The sequence below is a fragment of the Ursus maritimus genome, unplaced genomic scaffold (genome assembly GCF_017311325.1).
Source record: "Ursus maritimus isolate PB19 unplaced genomic scaffold, ASM1731132v1 scaffold_13, whole genome shotgun sequence".
NCBI lineage: Eukaryota > Metazoa > Chordata > Mammalia > Carnivora > Ursidae > Ursus > Ursus maritimus.
The window spans coordinates 45,244,692-45,266,198 of record NW_024423675.1 but is presented as its reverse complement, the minus strand read 5'-3'; the positions used below and the strand labels follow the sequence as shown (position 1 = coordinate 45,266,198).

The following is a 21,507-nucleotide window of genomic DNA, read 5'->3' as shown; positions in this document are numbered from 1 at the left end:
ATAGGATTGATTAGTCAAAGGTTTTATGTATCTTTATCACAAACCTCCAGATTGCTGTCCGTAAAAGCTGCTATAATTACCATTTAGAATCCACTTTATATGATAATGGCTCTGACTTGTACGTAGTACAAACTTTAATGTCCTCTAAATTACCTCCACCCACGTGGAGATTTTTGTGAAAATGCAAACTTTGATGCGGTAGAGCTGGAGTAGCCTGAGACTGTCTGCACCTCTAACAGCTCCCTGACGATGCTGATGTGCAGACCACATTTTGAGGAGTGAGGCATTTAAATCGTCGGGTAGTTGCAGCCATGCCATGCTAGGCAAAGGGCTCGATCCAGGACTTAATTTGAGGAGTACTATATTTCAAGTTCAGCTACTTGGAGAGTGTTAGCGAGGTACCGGCTGTGTTAGGTGTGAGGATAAATAGAAATGCAGTGGTCACCCAGCCCGTACAGCCAGCTTTTCCTTTTTCACGCATTTCCTTCCCATCTCTATGTGGTTATGATTTAGGCTGGAAGGAGGGGGTGCTTCACATATACTGACATTTGCAAGAAACAATATTCTAGATCAAGTTGATAGGTTTCTGACAACAATGGTGCATACAGAACTAGGGATGAGGGGGAGAGGAAGGAAGAAAGGGAGGAGATATTTCGATCTGTGTGTAATGGTTAATATGTGGTGAATGGCCGCTCTGAGTAGGTAAAAGAACCTCACCCATATCCTTGCCCCTTTTTGGCAAATTTACCACATTACTGATAAGAACAATTACTTCTCCTATCATACCAGTTTAGAAAAATGTTCAAAGTTATAATAAAATTTTGCCTTTTAACTGAATTATCAGAGAATGTGGATACAAGTTTGCTTTAAAAAAGTAGCTTTGAAAGGTAAAAATAATCTTTTTTTTTCCTTTGGAAGGGGTAACACAGGGTGGAGATAAATGAAAGAATCCCTGTTTTTGTGACCCACGTGGAGCGAGCAGGTGGTTGGTCCAGGGAAGGGCAGGAGCTGGCACATTAACTCGGAGTTGAGGCCACTTGTAATCAGAGGACATGAACAGAGAAAGAGGCTTGAGAACACAGATTTTCATTATTTCAATCTGATTATAAGAATGCTATTTAAAACAAATGAGTTCTATCTAGAAAAAAGGTTTTTCAAAAGCCATTTACTAAGTTAAGCCCCTCCAGGGGCTCCTGGGTGGCTCAGTCAATTAAATGTCCCACTCTTGTTTTCAGCTTAGGTCATGGTCTCGGTCGTGGTATCCAGCCCCCCAGTCGGGTTCAGCGTGGAGTCGGCTTGTCCCTCTCCCTCTGCTCCTCCCACTGTTCCTGCTCACTCGCTCTCTCCGTAAAATGAGGGGTAAAATCTTCTAAATAAATAAATAAAGCACCTCAAGGTCTCCCAACAATTTTCATCCAAAGAAACACCAGAACCTTTTTTAAAAAACTTAACAATTCCTCTACATATGTAAAAGTAAATAACTTCACCTCTCATATTGACATAATAGAGCAACCGAAGTGGAAACTATGGATCCTAACAGGGTTTCAGAAAGTCACTTCTGTTCATTTTCTAAAGAACCAACTCCCAAGGTAGAGTTTTTTTCCCTGAACTTGGATAGGATTTCTTTTCTTGTTCAGAAGTAGGTCGAATGACTCAGCAAAATGTAACAGGTCTATTATAAATTCCTAACATCATTTTAGAAGTGTTTTATTGTTGTTTATTGTATTAGACTGCCAAAACAATGAAGTACCCAACTTCTACAAATACATAAAATCTTGAAAGGAATTTTACAACATTGGGCATGAGCAGACAACAGCGAGCCGTAGGTTCTCTGAACTGACCTGAGCCAAAACTGTAGCCCCTATACATCCACGTTCTGACTTGAGGATTACAATGGCTTTCTGAGTTTCCAGGCTAGCAGTCAATTCAGAGCCAGAGTCCAGTACCCCTGGGAAGTCCCCAGTACATAGCTACCCTGGTTACGGACTGTAGGTCCCTTTGGGTAAGGCTAAAAAGAAAGTTTACAGTATGCATTTTTGGCAGTATAATAGGGTTTTTCCTCAAGAGGACTCGGTCTGAGAAGTGGATGTCTCCCTTTGGTGATTCAAGGCCATGCCACTGTTTGCCAGTCCTAGAGAGCTCCACCTTTTGTCACCCCAGCATCAAGTGAGGGAAGGGGGAACAACAACAACAAAGGCAATTTAAAAGCCAGCAGGCTCGGGGTGCCTTCAGCTCAGGGTGTGATCCCATAGTCCTGGGATCTAGCCCCGCATTGGGCTCCTCTGCTGGGAGCCTGCTGCTTCATCTCCTGCTCCCCCTGCTCGTGTTCCCTCTCTCGCTGGCTGTCTCTCTCTGTCAAATAAATAAATAAAATCTTTAAATAAATAAATAAATAAATAAATAAATAAATAAATAAATAAATAAAAATAAAAAAATAAAAGCCAGCAGGCTGAAAGTCACATAAATGAAAATTGCTGTTTCTGGAAAGACAATATTATAAAAGTTCCAAATTACATAATATATTATAAAAGCTTAACATATCCCAAATACTGTGGGCTATAGCTACAGAGAGACAAGTAATTCCAAATTTCCTAGCTATAAATTGACCCTATGACTTCTCTACCCCAGAGGAAATTTTTTTTTCATTTATGGTGCAAATATTTACTTGTTTTTTCTGTGTCACAGCTCTTGTTTATTAGTATTTTGTTTAGCACTTGCTGCTCAGTTCATAAGTTTATTATGCGGAAGGCTCAGTTCATCTTTCCACCTGCTGGTCTAATCAGTAGATAGAGCACTGAGACTTGGTTTTGGATTTCAGACCAGCACTTATTCTTTGGCCTCAGACAACTTACTTAAATTCAGATTCCCACCCATAACAAATGGTTCCAGTCCTATTTGCCTCAGTAAGTGATTTTAATGACTGTATCGAATGAGAGAATGTAAAGAATATGGTAGGGGTGCCTGGCTGGCTCAGTCAGAAGAGCATGTGACTCTTGATCTTGGTGGTCATGAGTTCAAGCCCCACGTTGGGTGTAGAGATTACTACAATAAATAAGTAAAAAGCATTAATAAAAAATATGGTAAATTATAAAGCCTTTATACTCATGTAAGTCAGTATTTTATGTATAAATATAAGCAGAGTTTCCTCTGAGTAGAAATCCCTAATGGAAGTCATGGGAAGGGGATTTCTTGAGGTTTATGTGATTTTCCAAAATGATAGAAAACAAAGTTGCAGAGTAAATATTCTATAATATCTTTTGGAATATGAAGCTATCTTTCATTTACTTAATTTTAAATGTTAATGTAAAGTTACATCTACATTTATTGCTTGACAAATCACTGAGATGATGCCTATTTTAACATAAATGTACCTCATAATTAGAGTGTAAAATAATTTAGTATCCTCCCATGATCCTCAAATTCTTAAATGTATTCTCTGTTGTCCAAATTCTGAAGACAAACCTAAATTCTAATAAATGAGCCATCTGGTTTCTGGTTGCACACGTAAAGAGCTTGCAAGTCCCAACATCCATCCTTACAACAAAAAAGAAGCTGAAAAACTCAGCGTCAACAGCTCTTCCTTGATCCGTCGGAGAAGTAAGGTCACAAGGTAAACCAGCACCCCAAAAGCTGGAGAGACACACTAATGATACAGAGAACACAGCTTATTGGAGTCAGAAACTCCATGGAGCAGTGAACTAGTTTTAAGAGATTAAGAACCCCTGGAAGCCTAGCCTTAGGGGAACATTCTCTCCCCACTTGCTTGAATTTAGAACTTGCATGTGTTTTACTTCCAGGAGCCCCACCAGGTTCTTACTGTAAAGATCAAAGAAAAATGTCTTCATTCTTCCTGATAGGGAGGGGAAAGGTAACTTTTTTGAAATGTGCCTGAAGAGGTCTTTTCTTACCAAAGGACTTCCCTCAAGGGAAGCAATTTTACCAGAACCTAACCCATATGGGGGAAGGGAAATACCTACCTCCAGCCCCTCCCAGCCGTCCTGGGAGGAAAGGAAACAAAACAACAAACAAAAAAAACCTAAAAAACACTTGTGGAAGTCCTAGCTCAGGGGCACAGCTCACTAAAACACTAAGACCTAACCATGGAACTATAGAGCTCTTCCCCGCTCCTCCCTTCCCATTTGACACCACATCAATAGAATTCCTTATAATGACAAGGGATTACAACTAAAAAGAACTAGAAGGCTCAGACCCTATTTAAGGGATCTCTAGAGAAACTCGGTGATGACAGGGGAGACAAAAACAAGAACACCAAAATAAATTGTAACCTCTCACACCACAGCTACAACGAACAGTAAACACAGGCTAACATCTAGCTGTATAAATATAAAACCTCACACTGAAGACCTATTTACCTCTGTTCCTTTCACCTAATACGTTATGTCTAGCTTTCAACAAAAACTTACAAGTCATGCTAAGAGGAAAGAGAACCGTTTGATAAAGCAAGCATCAGAACCAGACTTTTATGGCAGGGATGTGGTTGGTATTATTAGACCAGGAATTAAAATATTTATAACAAATAAGTCAAGGACTCTAATGAAAAAAATGGACAACATGCAACAAAAGATGAGTAATATAAACAAAGAAATGGAAACTCTAAGAAAGAATTAAAAAGAAATTGTAGAAATTAAAAACACTGAAATGGAAATGAATAATGCCTTTGATGGGCTCATTAGCAGACTGGATGTAGCTGAGCAAAGAATTGCTTATTGAAGCTTAAAGATATGTCAAAAGAATCTTACCAAATGGAAAAGCAAAGAGAAAAAAAGACTGAAAAAGAAAGGAAGAGAGTATCCAAGAAATGTGGGACAATTACAAAAGGGAATATCACATGGAGAACAAAGAGGAACAGAAGTAATACATGAAGTGATAATGGCTAAGAATCTTCTAAAATTATTGACAGATACCAAACCATAGATCCAGGAAGTTTAGGAAATACCAAGCAGGGTGAATACCAAAAAATCTACACCTAAGCACATTACATTCAAACTCCAGAAAATCAAAGACAAAGATAAAATCTTAAAAGAACCAAAGAACAAAACAAAAACAAAACAAAAACCCACCTTACCAATGAACAACAAGAATTACATTGGGTGTCTCCTCAGAAACCAGGCAAGCAAGAAGAGAGTAGAATAGAACAAGTGTTGAAAGAAAAGAACCTAGCAACCCAGAATTCTGTAGTCAGCAAAATTATCCTTCAAAAGTGAAAAAGAAAGACTTGCAGACAAACAAAAATCGAGGAAATTCATTTCCAGTAGACCTGCATAGCAAGAAATGTTAAAAGAAGTTCTTTAGAGAAAAAGTAAATTATGTAGGTCAGAAACTCAGACTTACATAAAAGGAGACTGTTACCTTCATGAATACATGAAGGTAAAATAAATTCTAATCATAAAAAACTGGAATAATCCCTAGAATGTTTCCTACTACACCAGTATGTTTAGAATTGCTGGTTTGATAGCTAGTTTCCTTCCATCATTGCAGCTCATTTCTATTGCTACTGAACAAAGACAACAAAATGAAGAAAACAAAAACACTGTGATCATGAGAAAAGTAACACAATTATATGATTTGATTTTCATTTAGAACCACTCTAGGCAAGAATAGAGGTGAAAGCATTGGGTTTCTTCCAACCACCCCCCTGACCTACACCTTTGGGAAACAGTCATTGAAATATTCATTGAAATAACAGGCAAATCCACTTTATTTCTTTTATTGGAGTTGGACAAATTAAAGGAGTTGATTTCTCTCCATTTGGTTACTATTTGTTGAGTTGTCATCTTTGCCATCAATACTGAGAACATAGCTTTGCAAACAATTTTCTAAAATAGGTATCAGCAAATTATGGCCCTACGACTTGTTTCGTAAATAAAGTTTTATTGTAACACAGCCACGCTCATTCATTTATGTGCTATATTGTTTATGCAGATTGTATTATTCGTGTGTTGTATCATTATGTTGCTGTTTTTATGCTATAATGGTGAAGTAGTAGTTGCCACAAAAATCATCTGGCCAACAAGACCTAGGATATTTATGACCTGACCCTTTACAGAAAAAGTTTGCTCATCCTTGTTCTAAAAGAGGAAAGCAGATGCAAGCTTATGGAAATTGGCACCCTCCCATCTTTTGTTCTTACACTACTGTGAGCACTGTGCAAAACAGATATGGTGAGACCTTAATATAATGATGGTCTCTTGGTGAGACCTTTTTAATACTAAGCTCAATAACTACCAGGATAATTAATTGGTCTTCTCTTTCTTATAGGTGAGCAAATCACTAGTGTGATACCCACAACACTTGGATCTCCTTTCAGTAGGAAAGTGACAAATCTCAGAATTCCTGCTTCTACGCAGTTTGTGGTTCTGTCAGAGACAATGTTTTTTCTCCCATTCTATCCACTAGCTGCCTGGAATGTGAGTAAGGTAACAAAGCACCTTACATTGCTTCAGGGAAATGTATGTTTAAGTTTTCAGTCCAATACAAAGACTTGTTGCAAACTTATGTCAGACATTGTACTGGATCCCAGGTACAAGAAGAGCAAGATGTAGTCACAGCCATAGGATAGTTAAATGTTTACCTTAAAGAGAAGCTTATTGCCTCATCACAGCAGTGAAGCTGGGCTACGTCTTGGACTCTAATCAGATATCTGTTTTCTTCTGATAAAGTCTATGAAATCAGAAACAAAATTAGAAACATTCATAAATTTGTAGAAAATAAAAAGTCTAGTACTGCAGAAGTGTCTTCTATCCCAGAAGCTGTGTTGAGTAGAACTCAGTTTAATTATGAAAAAGTGAATGTTTTTGTTATTGACAAAACAGGTTTTCTTCAGAAAGACCACAGAATTCACAATGAAAACTATATTTGAGGATGTTGTCTAATTTTTAAAACTACCGAAATTACTGTTTTATTTATAAATGTTTAAAAATTTTCCTATTATTAAAAAAAAGGGGGGGTGGGAGCAGGTAAGAAGGGATTTATGAAGAAAAAGTGAATGGATTGTTAAAAATTCAGAAGTTAGACCCTTGTACTGACCTAGCCATGAGATGATCACTTGGTGTGAACATGATCCAGAGAGAAGTTTGGACTCTGTCAGTTCCAAGATTTTGGACTTTTTGTAATCCAATCAACTCCACTCTCCCTACCAAAATGTGCAGATCTAAATTCTAACAAAACAGTTCCATCTTGTTTCCCCAATTTGACCAAATAAAAATGTTTCCAATCAATTGGTACTTTAATTCAACATAATTCATATATTGAGCTCCTAGTATATGCCAAACATTAGAGGACAAGTAAATTGTAGCTCATGCCTGATGGAGTTCCCACCCAGTCTTATGAACTAAAGGTTATAAAAAAAGCGTGACAGAGATGTTCCGGGTGCTGCAGGATACCCAAGACGGGGATGGAGCGGGGGGACTCACAGCTGGAGATGTTGGGGAAACTTTACAAGGAAGGTGATGATTGAACTAGATTTTTAAAGGATGAATAGTTTATCCAGTAGAGTGGGAAAAGAAGACAATTTCAGAGAAGGAAAAGCATGGGCAAAGCACAAATGTGTAGAGAAAGGCTAACGTTATTGGAGAACTATGAGTAGATTTGTGTGATTTGATCATGAAGTGGTAGGCAAGGCAGTAAGAGAGAAGGAAGACTGGGACCAGATGGTATTCTATAGGTAACAACTAACAGAGGACACCTAAGGTTTTTTCAGATATCCTCAGGGCACAGAATCCTACACCAGGTACTGTGTACAGGAAGATATAAAACAATAGAAGACACGGCCCCTTTCCCCAAGGGAGGTCATGTTCCCAGAAGTACCAATCGAGGAGCTAAGACTGCGGAAAAGTTATGGGATGGGGTCAAGTCCACTTGTGCCTCTTCTCATATGCAACCTTACAGCTAGCAAGGATGTGAAATGTGAAAGCTTGCCAGCACACAGCACGCAGCAGGCATTCAACAGATGGTAGCTGACTTGAAATCTGCATGTTTCCTTTTGCCAGTCACTTGACGTTATATTCATGAGCATGAGATGTGGTGAGTATTTCAGAATACGTACCGGGCATCCACAGACGATTCTCTGTATTTCTGACAGCTGATCTTTCATACTGATGTTTTGCTTCATCTAGTAAACAAAGGGATTTTAGGCAAACTAAATTGTGAAATTTTTATACATAAGAACAGATTTAAAATATATTATGGCACTTGATACAGGGCTCAGTATTTTCATAAACTTTAATAAGAATCTCAATTTCGTGTCCCCAATGTTTTAAAAACAAAGAGGCAAGTGACAAGACTGTATTCACAAAGTATCTTCAGGGCAAAATAAGTTATCAGTTTCCATTCAGCCTGGACGCCTATGTAATACGCACATCACAACAATATTTTCAGAACGACAGTACTGTCTTCCAAGATGCTGAATTCTTTCAGAGAGTAATTACGATTGCTATACTTACTGAGGCAGAAAAGTTAACTAATAAGAAGTACCTTCCAAAACAAAGGATTTACTTTTTTTTCTTTTAGTTATCTAGAAAAATCAATCCAAATATTCAATTCCTCAAACTTTCCTATTAATAGAAGTTTTATTGCATGTATCCAGATATCTGAAACTATTCTGTCTCGTGTTGTTTGCTTAGAATAGATGCCCTTAGTGCTATAAATCACTGAACCCAATCATTTCACATTAAAAGGAGGAAAGACTTTGAAGTAAAGAACACCACAAAAGGGGCGCCTGGGTGGTGCAGTCGTTAAGCGTCTGCCTTTGGCTCAGGGCGTGATCCCAGCGTTCCGGGATCGAGCCCCACATCAGGCTCCTCCACTAGGAGCCTGCTTCTTCCTCTCCCACTCCCCCTGCTTGTGTTCCCTCTCTCACTGCCTGTCTCTCTCTGTCTAATAAATAAATAAATCTTAAAAAAAAAAAAAAAAGAACACCACAAAAGGATAAGGTATTTCAGGATTTTTGAGTCAGTTCCACAAAGCATTGTAACATTTGTAAAGGACACGAACTCTTATCAGCAACCAACCTGATCTATATGACTTTTATATTTTTTGAGTTGGTCGATTGCAGTAGTCAAGTGCCCACGGTCAACATGTTCTGCGGGAGTGTGAAGCCTCAGGGCATAGAGAAGGTTAATATATTCTTCAAATCTTCGGGATGGGTACAAAAGCAGCTCTGGGAGGCTGTAGAGGCATAGAAAAGGGAACCCTGGTCACCCTCTGAAGGTCAAAGTGTGCCCTGTCCTTGGGGTGCCCCCACTGTACACTCCCTCAGAACTTACCTCAGCATTTTGGTAACAATGGTTTTATCATGTCTCTTCAGGAAAGCTCGGAAGGCTGGTATCATTTCTCTGCACTACAGGTGAGCATTATGTCAAAATTTTACTCTATAGTACGGTTGAAAAGCCTCTGTTCCACCAGACAAGCATGATCTATGAAGCACTCAAAGCAAAAGGGTAACAACTGCATCTAACCAAAGTATTACTAGTACTACTGGTGCTTAGTACTAATATATGAAGCACACTGTATTAATTATAAAGTAACCCTATTCTGTGAACTTAATCAGTACAGACAAAATGGACTTTGCAACCAGATAGGTCTGGATTAATGTTAAAATTCTAATTTAATTCTGTCTAATTCTATGTGACCCAGTCAAGTTATTTAACTTCTCTGAGCCTCAGCTCTCATGGATTGCCCTACCTACCTCTTGTCAGGCAGTAAATGCTACCTCCACAGTAAGAAACTATTAATAGTATTCACTGTAATACTGCTGTTAACTATGTTTTCTGTAGTAACATCATGAAGTGCTCCACTGTGCTAAGTATCTGTTTTAAAATGTATTCATTCATCACCATTAGAACACTCAGGAAGTTACCTCATTTTTCTCAGTACATACGTGCCTCAAAGATGCCAGTAATGCACCAAATATTCACTGGGTGTAATATTAACAGCTAAAGTTTACTATTTATCTGCACACCCCATGCTAGTGGAATAGATATCATTATTATCCCTAACTATAACAATTTTGGTATCAATTTATGATATCATATGACATTTTGCTTCCATTCTGGTCCTAAAGGTTGGTTCTCAAAAACTGCCTTATTCATGCAACTTTCACATAATTCGGTTGTCCAGCAGTATTTAAACTCCATGTGCGGGGTAAGAATACTACTACAAAGGGAGATGTCTGAGGTCAGGAATTGTCCAGAGGCCTCCCAGCCCCCAGGCCTTCCCCTCAGGGCTTCAGTACGGACAGGTGGACACAGCCAAAGTGAATGTAGTGGACACTAGCAGAAGCTCAAGGGACTCTCTTCTGCTGCTCTCTTGACGCAAATTGAAGAGGGAGGAGAGGGCTCACTGCCATCAGAAGAGATCCCAGCAAGAGCAGTGCATGACTCAGAAGGGAGCTGAATATTCCTGCCCAGACTACATATGGCTTCCATCACAAAGGGGAAAATTATTTATCATGAACTCTCTAAGGAATGGAAGACAAAAAAATCCTTATTTCATAGTGAGATTTCACAAATTGAGGGTGCTTATTCCAAGAAACATATGGATTATTAATTCCTTTTCTCCACAAGAGAGTTGAACTTGTCAAGGCCCCAGAGGACTGTTGGCCGACAAATCAGGGCTCTCAGTCTTGTTTCTACCTCATTGTTAAACATTTTTCTATGACTGAACCACAGGGTATCTGGGGCAGATAGATGAAAGGATGGCAATTTGTGTGATTAGTTCAGTCCAACAACCAGTTCCTGGGTCCTGCCGTATCAAGCACTGTGCTAACGCTTAGTGATACAAAATTAATAAGTCCGGGGCCCCGTCCTCAAAGAGCTCACGGTCAGCTGGAAGCTAAGAGTAGGGAAGAAGTCTTTCCTATTAATCCTAGTCCTTTGGATTGCACACAAAACTTCCTTTCAAGCTCAGAAAGTCTCATTCATGCCTGGATAGTAACTCAATCATTACCTTCTCCATAGTTCTCAGAACAACTGGGTAATTGTTGAAGAAATTGGTATATGTGTTCAACTGGCTTCCAAACTTGAGGAATATTTCTCCCACGCAGTGGGCTGGGCCCCATTCCTGCAGTCTGTCTCTCAGGTTGTCTAGAAACTGCCTGTCGTATGAGAAAAGCATGCCCATGAAATACTGGCCGGGGATAACCTAGAAACTTAAAAAAATAAAAATAAATTAGTTGTCATTAGTGCAGCCTGGCAGGGCTTTTGTCAAAATCTGTTTGCCTTGACACAGAGCAGGGCAGATTTGTCCAGAGAAGAGGAGGGGTGGGGGTGTGAGGAAGTGGGTTGACTCTGGTGGAGTCTCACCTCTTCCTCTTAATCCCGAGTCAGAGCCCCAGGCTGGCCTCCACAGGGCTGTCCCTGCCTGTCCCCCTCCCATGTGGCCAGGCAGCCAGGTGGTGAAGGTTTCTTAACAGTCCTCAGGGGAGAGTGCTCAACTCACTTCAAATGCCACAATTCCCCATCAGCCCACTGCTGTAGACCTAGGGTTGTCCATCATTCAGCCATCACAGGCCGCGAAACTGGGAAGAGGCCTAGTTCAACCTCTTCCTTTTGTAGCAGCTGGGACCCAGTGAGGGTGAGGAGCTTCTGAGTTACCCAGAGGTCAGGAATGCAGAGTTACCCAGAGGTCAGGGAGCAAGAGAGTTACTGGCGGAGAAGCTCAGTTCGTCTGTGCCGCCCGTACACGTGATCACTTTTCTTTGTCAACTGGCATACTTGAAACAATGCACGGTCACTCAGCGGACCCCCAGCCTTGGTTCTCTAAGCATAGTATCCTAGTGACCTGATGCCGTGAAACCCTTTGTGTTCTTTCCCCTTCGCTCACCCAGACACTGTTGATTAAGAACAGTGCCAGACAGCTCTCCTTCCCCTTATCTGTGAGTAAACAGTATATGGAATACAGAACCCCCAGGCACTGAGCTCCACTCCTTGAACTGTGGCCTGGAAATGAGGCCAGGGTAAGCCTCCGGGCATCCTCACTCTTGATTGCAGCCCCATGGCAAGAGCCCTCTCTTGTGAGACAATCAGGGGCTCCAAGAAGGGGCTCCTTGGTACAGATTTAGAAACAATTAAGTGTGGGCTCCTCCGATGGCAAATGGAATATTTGAAAAAATAGCTCTTCAGAATTTACCTGTTGAGACTTAAAACCTGCACAATATCAGAGAACATGATGTGGAGGTTTGCAGCACTGAGAATCGCTCTGTTCGATGACAACGCGGCTTTCAGTGGCGTTACGTAGACATCTCTCACAATTTCCAGCATCCGCACGTATTTTCTCTCGCTCTGTAAGAGCTCCCTGACCACTCTCGATCGCTTTTCAGCTGAGTCCACCTGGAGTTTTCTCTCCTGTAGAAAGGCATTAAGAACTCATAGGGAAAGCAGAATGACCCCCGGTTTACAGCCTCAAAGAGCCTGAAAGTCAGAGGAGGTGGAGAAATGACAGGCTGGTCAGGCAGTGACTCTGAGAGTCCCCCTTTGGGGTTTGCAATAAACAACGTTGAAGGGAACCTTGACAGGGGCCTATGGTGGACCCTGCTGACCACTGCTTGACTCGGTATCACCAACTAGGCCCTCACATCAGGCTAGCCTCATGCCCTAGGAGAGATGGGGCTTTTAGTCTTGGATCCTGAGGAGGGTAGATTGAGGCCCGATGTTTATCCATCTATCCATCCCTATACCTATTCAGTGACATGGGACGGGTGCTGACTACACAATGGTGGGAGGACAGCCTTGCCTTCATGGGAATGATGGTCCACGGAGGAAGCCTTTGGGTTGCCCACTCTTGATTGCTTCCCTAATTCTTTTCCCCAGTATTTTACTGATTGATTTATGGTGTGTGCTTTTTTTTTTTTTTTTTTTTTTAGGATTTTATTTATTTGACACACACAGAGAGAGAGAACACAATCAGAGGGAGCAAGAGAGGGAAAAGCAGGACCCTGGGATCATGACCTGAGCCGAAGTCAGATGCTTAACTGACTGAGCCACCAGGTACCCTGATTTATAGTGTTTTATTGATTATCCTGCAGACAGAAGAATTGAAATGAGCTAGCCCTCTCATTATCAACTACTCTGCTTTTCACAGGCATGTATGAAACACTAAACTCATGCTCTTCTTTCAGTATTTAGGAAAAAGGACCCTAATGCGGAACTGTGAATACATTTGGCTAGGTTGCTAAATATCCTATGTTTTCTATATTTCAAAGTCCTGTTTTATCCTGTAATGCAGAGGGAATAATCATACACTGGTGTAAGGAAACTCCCCACCCTATTGCTATGTATGCTATGGAGACACATGGAGAAATTAATTTTCAGTACTGGGACTAGGTAATTCTTTTTCTTTACCGTATTTTTCAAACTTTGAAAAATGAGTATCTTTACAATAGAAAACAATTAAAATATTTAAATTTAAAATTTTTAATGGCCTTGTACTTGAGCCTAGAACTATTAATACTCTTAGAACACAATTTCTTCTTTTCCCTTCAGCCCTAAATACGCCCCACAGTGCCCCAAATAAAATATGACAATACTAAGTGTAATGCCATGTAACCTTCACCCAAAACAAATCAACCATAACTTCATGAACTGAAATTAAAATGTAAAACAAATTTAAGAGAAAAATCAGAAAACTCACTCTATGAAATACTATAAACACACTGTTCTTGGTTAAGTTTTACCTAATGCGTTAAAAAAAACCCACAACAACATTTGTATCCACCTGGCAGCTGACTTGGAGCCCGTAATACATTTTTATGTGTACAATTTTTTTAGATGTTGGAGTTCTCCAATATTTATAATCATTTTGGATTAAGGTTTCAGTTGTCAAACCTTTCATTGTTGTCTTAAAACTAATGTCAGGTGTTAATGACCACCATTGAGACGAGACACTATCATATTCACGGCACGACGTGAACCCCCTCTTCCTGGAGATTCCGGGGGTGGGTCTGAGGGTGTGCGGGCTCCCACGCCACGAGGTCCACACCGGCACTGCGCGCAGCAGGTGGATTCGCCCAGCGTGTGGAGGGGCTGGGGAAGGAGCCCCGGGGCTGAGTTTCGGGGCCCCGGGATTCAAGTCTCTTTCTCCCCTGGCTGTCTGACCTTAGGGAAGTCAATTAAGTGTTCTAACTTGAGTTCCTTATCTACAAAAGGTGGTTGCTAATGCCTACCTTAAAGGATCCTGAGAAAGAAAATACGATGAATTCACAAACATGGGATGAAGAAAGGTGAAAGGGCGTGTGTGTGCTGTGTGCTAGGGCAGGACAGGACCAAGCCTCTGCCTGTCTGCAACCTCCTCCCCGCACTACCCTTTGCAAACAAAGGGCAGGGCCCTGAAAGTTATATTGATTATACTCAGGCTTTGAAGTCAGACCACCAGTTGGTGGGTCAGTTAGAAACTGTGACCCTTTATGTCCATGGGCCATTTCTTTAAATGCTGTCCTTGTGTCATTTTAGAAAATCAGAGTAGCACCAACATGCCTCTTGCTCCCAAGATGTTACACTTAACATCCTCTTGGTTCCACTTCTTTTCAGACCAGCACTTACTCAAAAGAAAAATTGACCTGTTGGATTCCCCCCTCAATTATATTTAGGTGTTGTTTTTTTTTTTTTTTTTTTTTCAATTCCCCTTAAGGGAAACTTTCAAGAAAAAAAGAACTAACCAGAATAAAGACTGAAGCCTTTTTTTGGTCAGGGGCAAAACAAATGGAAAATTCTCACTGGATAATGATTGGCTTACCAGCTTAACCAGCATCTCCAAATCTGGATCATTTTTGCTGAGACTTGACTTTGTGTCCTGAGGGTTGTCTTCTAGAACATTTCTTTCCTGAGGATTCAAGGCAGACTTGATTATTTGGGGACAGGCCTTGGGATATCTGAATGCCCAGTGGGTGCTGTGCCCACAGGAGGCCTCCAGTAGCTGTCTGCCCTCAGCCTCAACCACACTGTACCCCAGACACAATGAGTGAAGCACTTGGCAAATGTGATGCCTCTCTTAAATTAAATCTTATGTTAAAAAAAAATAACCTTTAGCTTCCTAAGAACTACATTATACTTGAGGAACTAAATTCAGGGCAGCCCCCTTTTCCCCTGGGAGGCAGGGGACAGACACTCAAGGAATCCCACAAATTCCAGGCTTCTGCCTCATTCTGTCCCTTGTCAGCTGAGGGCAAATGGCTTATCTAACTTTTGAAACTGCCAGAAGAAAAAGCTCACAGCACTTTGTAAAATCCACCCCTTTTTTTATCTAATGAAAATGTGTCAGAAACAGTTCACATGCTCTCTCTAGACCTGTTTCCACATTTAAATATAGCTTAGTCTTTCTTCGCTTTCCTTGTTAGTTGTTCTTGTGGCTTCCATATACATTAGCACATTAAAAAAAAAATGGTCCTGGGGCACCTGGGTGGCTCAGTCGGTTAAGTCCCCCGACTCTTGGTTTCGGCTCAGGTCATGATCTCAGGGTCTTGAGATGGAGCTCTGCGTCAGCCTTCATGCTCGGCATGGAGCCTGCTTGAGATTTCCTCTCTCGCTCTCCCTTCCCCCCATCCCTCAGCTCTATCTCTCTCTCAGAAAAGGTAGTCCCACCTGCTGCCGTCAGGTCCACTCTAACAATGGAGCGGTGGCCCCGCGTTTGTGGTGAGAGCGAATGGATGATTCCCGGTCATCACGGCTGCCCTTCCCAGTCAAAGATAAAACCACGCACGGTAACCCCTTGAGATCTAGGGGTGAGACTGGGAAAAAAAACATCAACTGACAGCCAAGACCTTTTTGTTTCACCTTCACTCTCTTCCGACAAAATGGAATTTTTATTCCGTATGTGCCCCCGTCTTTACGGCGGCCTGAAGCCTTTGTCTAAGAGCCGCGGTCCCCCAGCGCCGCCGGCCAGCTTCTCCCTGGCTGCCCAGGCTGCCCACCGTTTCTTTCCTCCCCCGTTTGTGGCTGTCCCGCATCAGCCTGGCGTGCACTGACGCTTAGGGGGCGCGGGGACCTACTTTGAATTGTGACCAGGTCATTCAAAGTCTCTATGAACGGAGCACGCTCTCTTCGTTCAGAATCAGCACTAGCTGGTTATTTGTAGAGAGACGTGATAACTTCGAGCAGTTGGTGGCGACACCAGGAGTTGTGGAGGCGGAAGTGGCTGCAGCCATAAGATGGAAATTAAATTCAAACTGGCCCGAGATTAAGAGAACTCAGTCCGTCCAGGGCCGCATGTGGATCTCACCGGTCAGGGAGAGGTCTTATCTAGGCCGCCACCCTGTTGTGCAGGCTCACAGGCGTGCTCGCGCATGGCAAGTCAGGTGTTGAGCCGGCCCCCTCGACCACCCCGCTTAGGAGGAACCTGCTCGCTCACCCTGGGGCTTCGGCTCACCTCTGGCTCAGCAGCAGCCATCTTTATTAGATATAAATTTTTCTTTGTGGATAGGAAATTGATTTGGCATGGTAATTTTATTTGAATATAAAAATAGCAAGTTTTCTCATTGTATACTACCCATCTACTTTTTAAATTTTTACAGACTTTTTTTTTGAAGAGAGAGTGAGGAGGGGCCAAGGGAGCCAGAGAGAGAGACTCTCAAGCAAGCTCCAGCCCAGCGTGAAGCTTGATCTCACCACCCAGGGAGGAAAGAATGCAAGTGTCTTTGAGAGGAAATGCTCCCAGTAACCATTCTTCTAGGTGTCAGAGTTTCCAGAAGTGTTTCTTGCCAATTGTCTGGTCTTTCTAATGTAAAAGAAATACTTCAGAGGAGGAGGCACTGATCCTTTTGTCCCCAATGCTTCCTTCAAGTTTTCTTGCTTCAAAAAGGAACATTTCGGGGTCTGTGTGTCTGGGGTTGGGGGGTGACTGCTTCACCCTTAGGAATAAAGGGGGGTGGAAGAACTCCAGTAAGGTTTCCAGGGAGTCAGGAATGACACAGATGTTGTGAGGACTTCAGAAGAATTTGGACCCCATGTGATGCGGAGACATGTTGGGCATCCCCTTTAGGGAAGCAAGAGGAAACCAGTGATTCTAGAGCCCTGAGAGCTGTTTTCCAAAGGGTTTCATAGACTGAAGGATGGATGGAGATAACATCCACCTTTTTGGGAGACTAATCCCCAAGAATCTTAAAAGATAACAGCTGCCACAATAAGGCAAAAGGCCTCTGAGAAGCAGAAAGGGAATCTTGATTAAATACCCACTTTGGTGTTCCCATTCCCTCCTGCACATCCTAATAGGCAACAATCAAGCCGTGTCATCTGTTTCTGTGCAGCCTTTGTGTACCTTAAAGAGTGTCTATGTCTTATTTTGTTGTCTGTTCCAGGGTACAACACAGTGCCTTGCACGTGGTTCATTCCTGTAAATATTTAGGGAACTGAACTGAGAAGTTGGGGGGGCAGAGTTAGCCTCTAACTGAGAAATTGTGATGATTAATTTTCTGTCAACTTGACTGGCCATGGGGTGCCCAGACATTGGGTCAAATTACTCTGGGTGTGTCTGTGAGGGTGTTTTTTGATGAGATTAACACTGAAATAGGTAGGCTGAGTAACACAGCTTGTGTTCCCTAATGTGGGTGAGCCTCACCCAATTAGTTGAAGGACTATAGAATGAAAAGCCTCAGCCTCCCTCAAGTAAGAGAGAGTTCCTCCTGCTTGATAGCCTTCAAACGGGGATGTTGGCTTTTTCCTGCCTTTGGACTTGAACTGAAACCTCAGCTCTTCCCTGGTCTTGAGCCTGCCAGCTTTTGGACTAGAACTGTACCATTGGCTCTCCTGGATATTTCCCACTTGTAAACTTGCCCTGAAGATCTTATGACTTCTTAGCCTCCATAATTATGTGAGCCAATTCCTTATAACAAATCTCTTTGTGTGTGTATATTTATATATATATATACACATACATACATGTATATGTGTATCCTATTAGTGTATATGTATACATATACATCGTATACTATATGTATATAGTATGCCATATATATGTACATAGTATACATTGTATAGTATGTATATAGTATACTATACAATGTATAGTGTATATAGTAGTATATATAGTGTATATACTAGTGTAACTTATCTTAGTGTATATATATGTATATATAATATACACATAATATAATATATATAATATACATATAATATACATAAAATATATAATATATATTATATAATAGATAATATATTTTATACATATACATATATATAATATAATATATATATACATAAAATATAATATACATATATATAATATATACATATATGTATATAATATATATGTGTATATTATATATATATATATCTTATTTGTTCTGGTTCTCTGGAGAACCCTGATTGGTACATGGTCTGTGAGAGTTTCCTGAAAAGACATATTTAGGGATGGGGGCAAGCAGGGCTCTGGCTTATCGAGGGCTTAGATGTCCCTGGAAATGTGTTAGGAATCTTCTTGGAAAGAAAGCCTGTACTTGGGAAAAATAAATCAGTTTGGCAGGGAGGACGGTTAAAGCAAGGGTCCTTCTCTGGTAACGTCCGAGGGGTGGCTCTGCATACCTGCAGGCCTGTCATGTTGCTGAACGAGTCTGCAGCGGTGGCAGAGGGAACATTGCCACCAGCAGCCCTCCTTGTTTGCCCTCCCCTGCACTGTGCTATCCTCTAAAGAAGTGTGATCAGAGGCTTCCAGAATATTAGGTTAATAGGGCAACAAATTACTTGTCTGCTATATAGAACTCACAGATCTATTCCTAGTAATAGTTCCCATGGGGGTGGGGGTGGCATCCCCCAGCCTTCGATCAGCCTAGAGGTGATTTTTCTATGAGCATCACATGGTTCTGAAATGACATTTTCATAGAAACCAGCTCTCTGAATGACAAGGCAATTTTCAGTGTTTCCTGAATCCTGATTATTTCACTGAACCAAGGACAGCCAGATTCTGAACATACTACTGGCAAAATTATTCTGGTTTGCTTGAAGAACTGGTTTAAAGCCCACTTTTTTTCCTTTTATGAATTGGAATCTCAACTAAGAAAAGAAGAACATGCCCTTGTTTCACCAAAAAGTGTCCTAGGCTGCAAATGAGAACATCTCTGTAGTCTGTCCCAGGACCCCACTGAGTGAGCGGCTCGGTGCAAATGGCTGCCTGTCCTCCCGCCGGAACCGTGCTACTCCCGCCAGTGACGCAGCTTCCACTCTGAGGTGCCTTAAATGTCACTCTTGTTATGACACTACAAGACACCCTTTTTTATAACAATCCAAGAAAGGCAAATTCTTAGGAGAAATGACAAGTTGAAGGCTTTCCAGGTAGAATTATCAGTATTGTTTATGAATTTCCTAACCACAGGTGTCTAACTGTACAGTGAAATAATGGCATAAAATTGCAGCAATCACTTTACCTTCAGGAGTAAACTGAACGCTGCCTTTGGATCACATTTTGTTGGAATAACGTTTTCTTCAAAATCCTTGCTCCCTTTACCACATTTCTTCAGCAGAAAATCTGACAAAAACTCCAGAGGTTTGTCCTAAAAAATCCACCCCCCCCCCACCAAAAGAAAAAAGAAAGAATTTCCAGTTAAAACATTCACCCGGAATACAGGTCAATACTGGTGCAGCAGAAAAGAAGACATATTTTTAGTAGCGTTTTCTTCTTTCTACCTAATTAAAAGTCTAGAAAACAAAGTATTATTCAAGTAAAGTCTGTAATTGGGACTTTGTACTTAATCTCGGTTCTCTTATTGTCACAATCCCATTAGGATGCCAAGGTCTTGTGGGGAAGGTCTCAAAATCATCAGAACCAAAATGGCCCAAAGTGGTCCACGTCAGTCTTGAGGCCAGATGAGGAACGGGGACAGGAAGGAGCCTGCTTTATCTGGGGGGACAGAAGCCTAGGAGAGTCCCTTGCAGCAGGATGACAGAACAGCCTAGGTCACCCCCACATATGGTTCCCTCTCAGGCTACAGGTTTGAGCACCAGCAAAATTACATCATACAAGAGTATTTTTAAATAGCCCGGTTGGTGGTAGTACACTGAACCTACACCAAACACGTTTAGTAATTCTTTGGTCTTTTAGAGACGGTCCAGGATCTTTCAAGACCTCGGGGTCATCCCTGTGAACATCCCTGATCATTTTATCAGCAAAGCTCCCCGGGGCCTTTACTCCCCGGGCTGCTGACGGGTAGCTAGAACAGTGAGGGGCTGGGTCTTCAGAGAAGACAAATCATGGCTAACAGCAGCTTCTCAGACTCCGCGCTGTGCACAGCTAACTCTGGAGATGCCTGCTGCTTACCCAGACAGCCAACCTGAAACCAGGGCAGACCCCTGGTGGATAAAGAGCATGTACAAAGACGATGTTAAATTCATCCACAAAGTAGAATTACTACAGTGGAAGAGAGGGGTTGAGAATCTTACAGTGGGAACTAAGACCTTATGGAGCACCAGGGATACGAGTATCATCCCTAATCCTATCCTGTTCTCAGTTTCCCCACAGCAGAGCTGCATACATAGTTCATGGTCCTAGAGCCTTGCCATTGTCTCGGGGCAGATGGGCAAACTGTCTCTCCTCACTATTTCCTGATGTGTAGACTGACTTTTCTGGGACAGTAACCAAGATGGTTTCTGAAAAAAGTGCTTCTTCACACTTCCCCCATGCCTGTCCCCAACCAAATTATTGATTTGCTTATTTCTGTTCTTTTGTGTTCTCTTTCCCTTCCTCTCTCAGCTAGCCTTTTTTGCCCTTCACCAATTTCTATCTGGTTTCATGCTTTCTCGGTTTTCCTATCATACTATTAGTTGTTTAAACTGTTGAGTAATGTTTATGTGAAACATAAAGCCACTAACATGTTGTTTAAGGAAGTCACTTCTGACTGAAATTAATCACAAGATGGAAAACAGTGCACAATGTAAATACATTTTAAATAACCCAGAAAATTTTCCTATTTGTCTATTTTTCAAAAAAGATTTTATTTATTTATTTGAGAGAGAGAGAGAGGGAGAACACAAATAGGGGGGAGGGGGAGAGGGGGAAGCAGGCTCCCGGCTGCCCATGTGGGGCTCCATCCCAGGACCCTGGGATCATGATCTGAGCTGAAGGCAGATGCTTAACCGACTGAGCCACCCAGGTGCCCCTATATTTGTCTATTTTGTGTACCTAATACATCTTGAGCCCAGAATCTCTCAGTGGCTGTTTTTACAACCTGATGTAATTTCTCGGAGGAATTGTGTCTCCTAAGGGATAAACTGGTTAAAAAAAAAAAAATCGGCACAAACTAAAAATGTACTTAAGTGTTAGGTTGTTAAAGTTTGCTTTTTTCAAAGAAACACTCACAGAATTATCTTTTGAAAGTTCCATCAATCCATCTGCCAGAGTTTGTGTAATTTCTTGGTTATTCAGAATGTTAGCCATACTCATGTTGTCAAAAGTAAATTGCCCTGTAAATATATAAGGCCATATGCCTTGTAATTAATTTATGTAAGAGATGTGATCAAGAAGAAAACAACTCATTCCTCACACTTGCTTTTTAGTGGATTAAAAAATGTG

General features: G+C 41.4%; 1 protein-coding gene across 1 annotated transcript in view; it reads right to left on the bottom strand.

Moving 5' to 3' along the window:
* The window catches only part of ECT2L (epithelial cell transforming 2 like), a 69,594-nt gene that overhangs the window by 4,231 nt on the left and 43,856 nt on the right, over positions 1-21,507 (bottom strand). Inside the window, exons 11-18 of the mRNA XM_008691050.2 lie at positions 21,295-21,398; positions 14,749-14,835; positions 12,148-12,362; positions 10,966-11,113; positions 9,285-9,358; positions 9,030-9,186; positions 8,066-8,131; positions 6,593-6,681 (exon numbers count right to left, since the gene is read on the bottom strand). Of these exons, the coding sequence (XP_008689272.1) occupies positions 6,593-6,681; positions 8,066-8,131; positions 9,030-9,186; positions 9,285-9,358; positions 10,966-11,113; positions 12,148-12,362; positions 14,749-14,835; positions 21,295-21,398 (940 nt within the window). The remainder of the gene's footprint in view (positions 1-6,592; positions 6,682-8,065; positions 8,132-9,029; positions 9,187-9,284; positions 9,359-10,965; positions 11,114-12,147; positions 12,363-14,748; positions 14,836-21,294; positions 21,399-21,507) is intronic.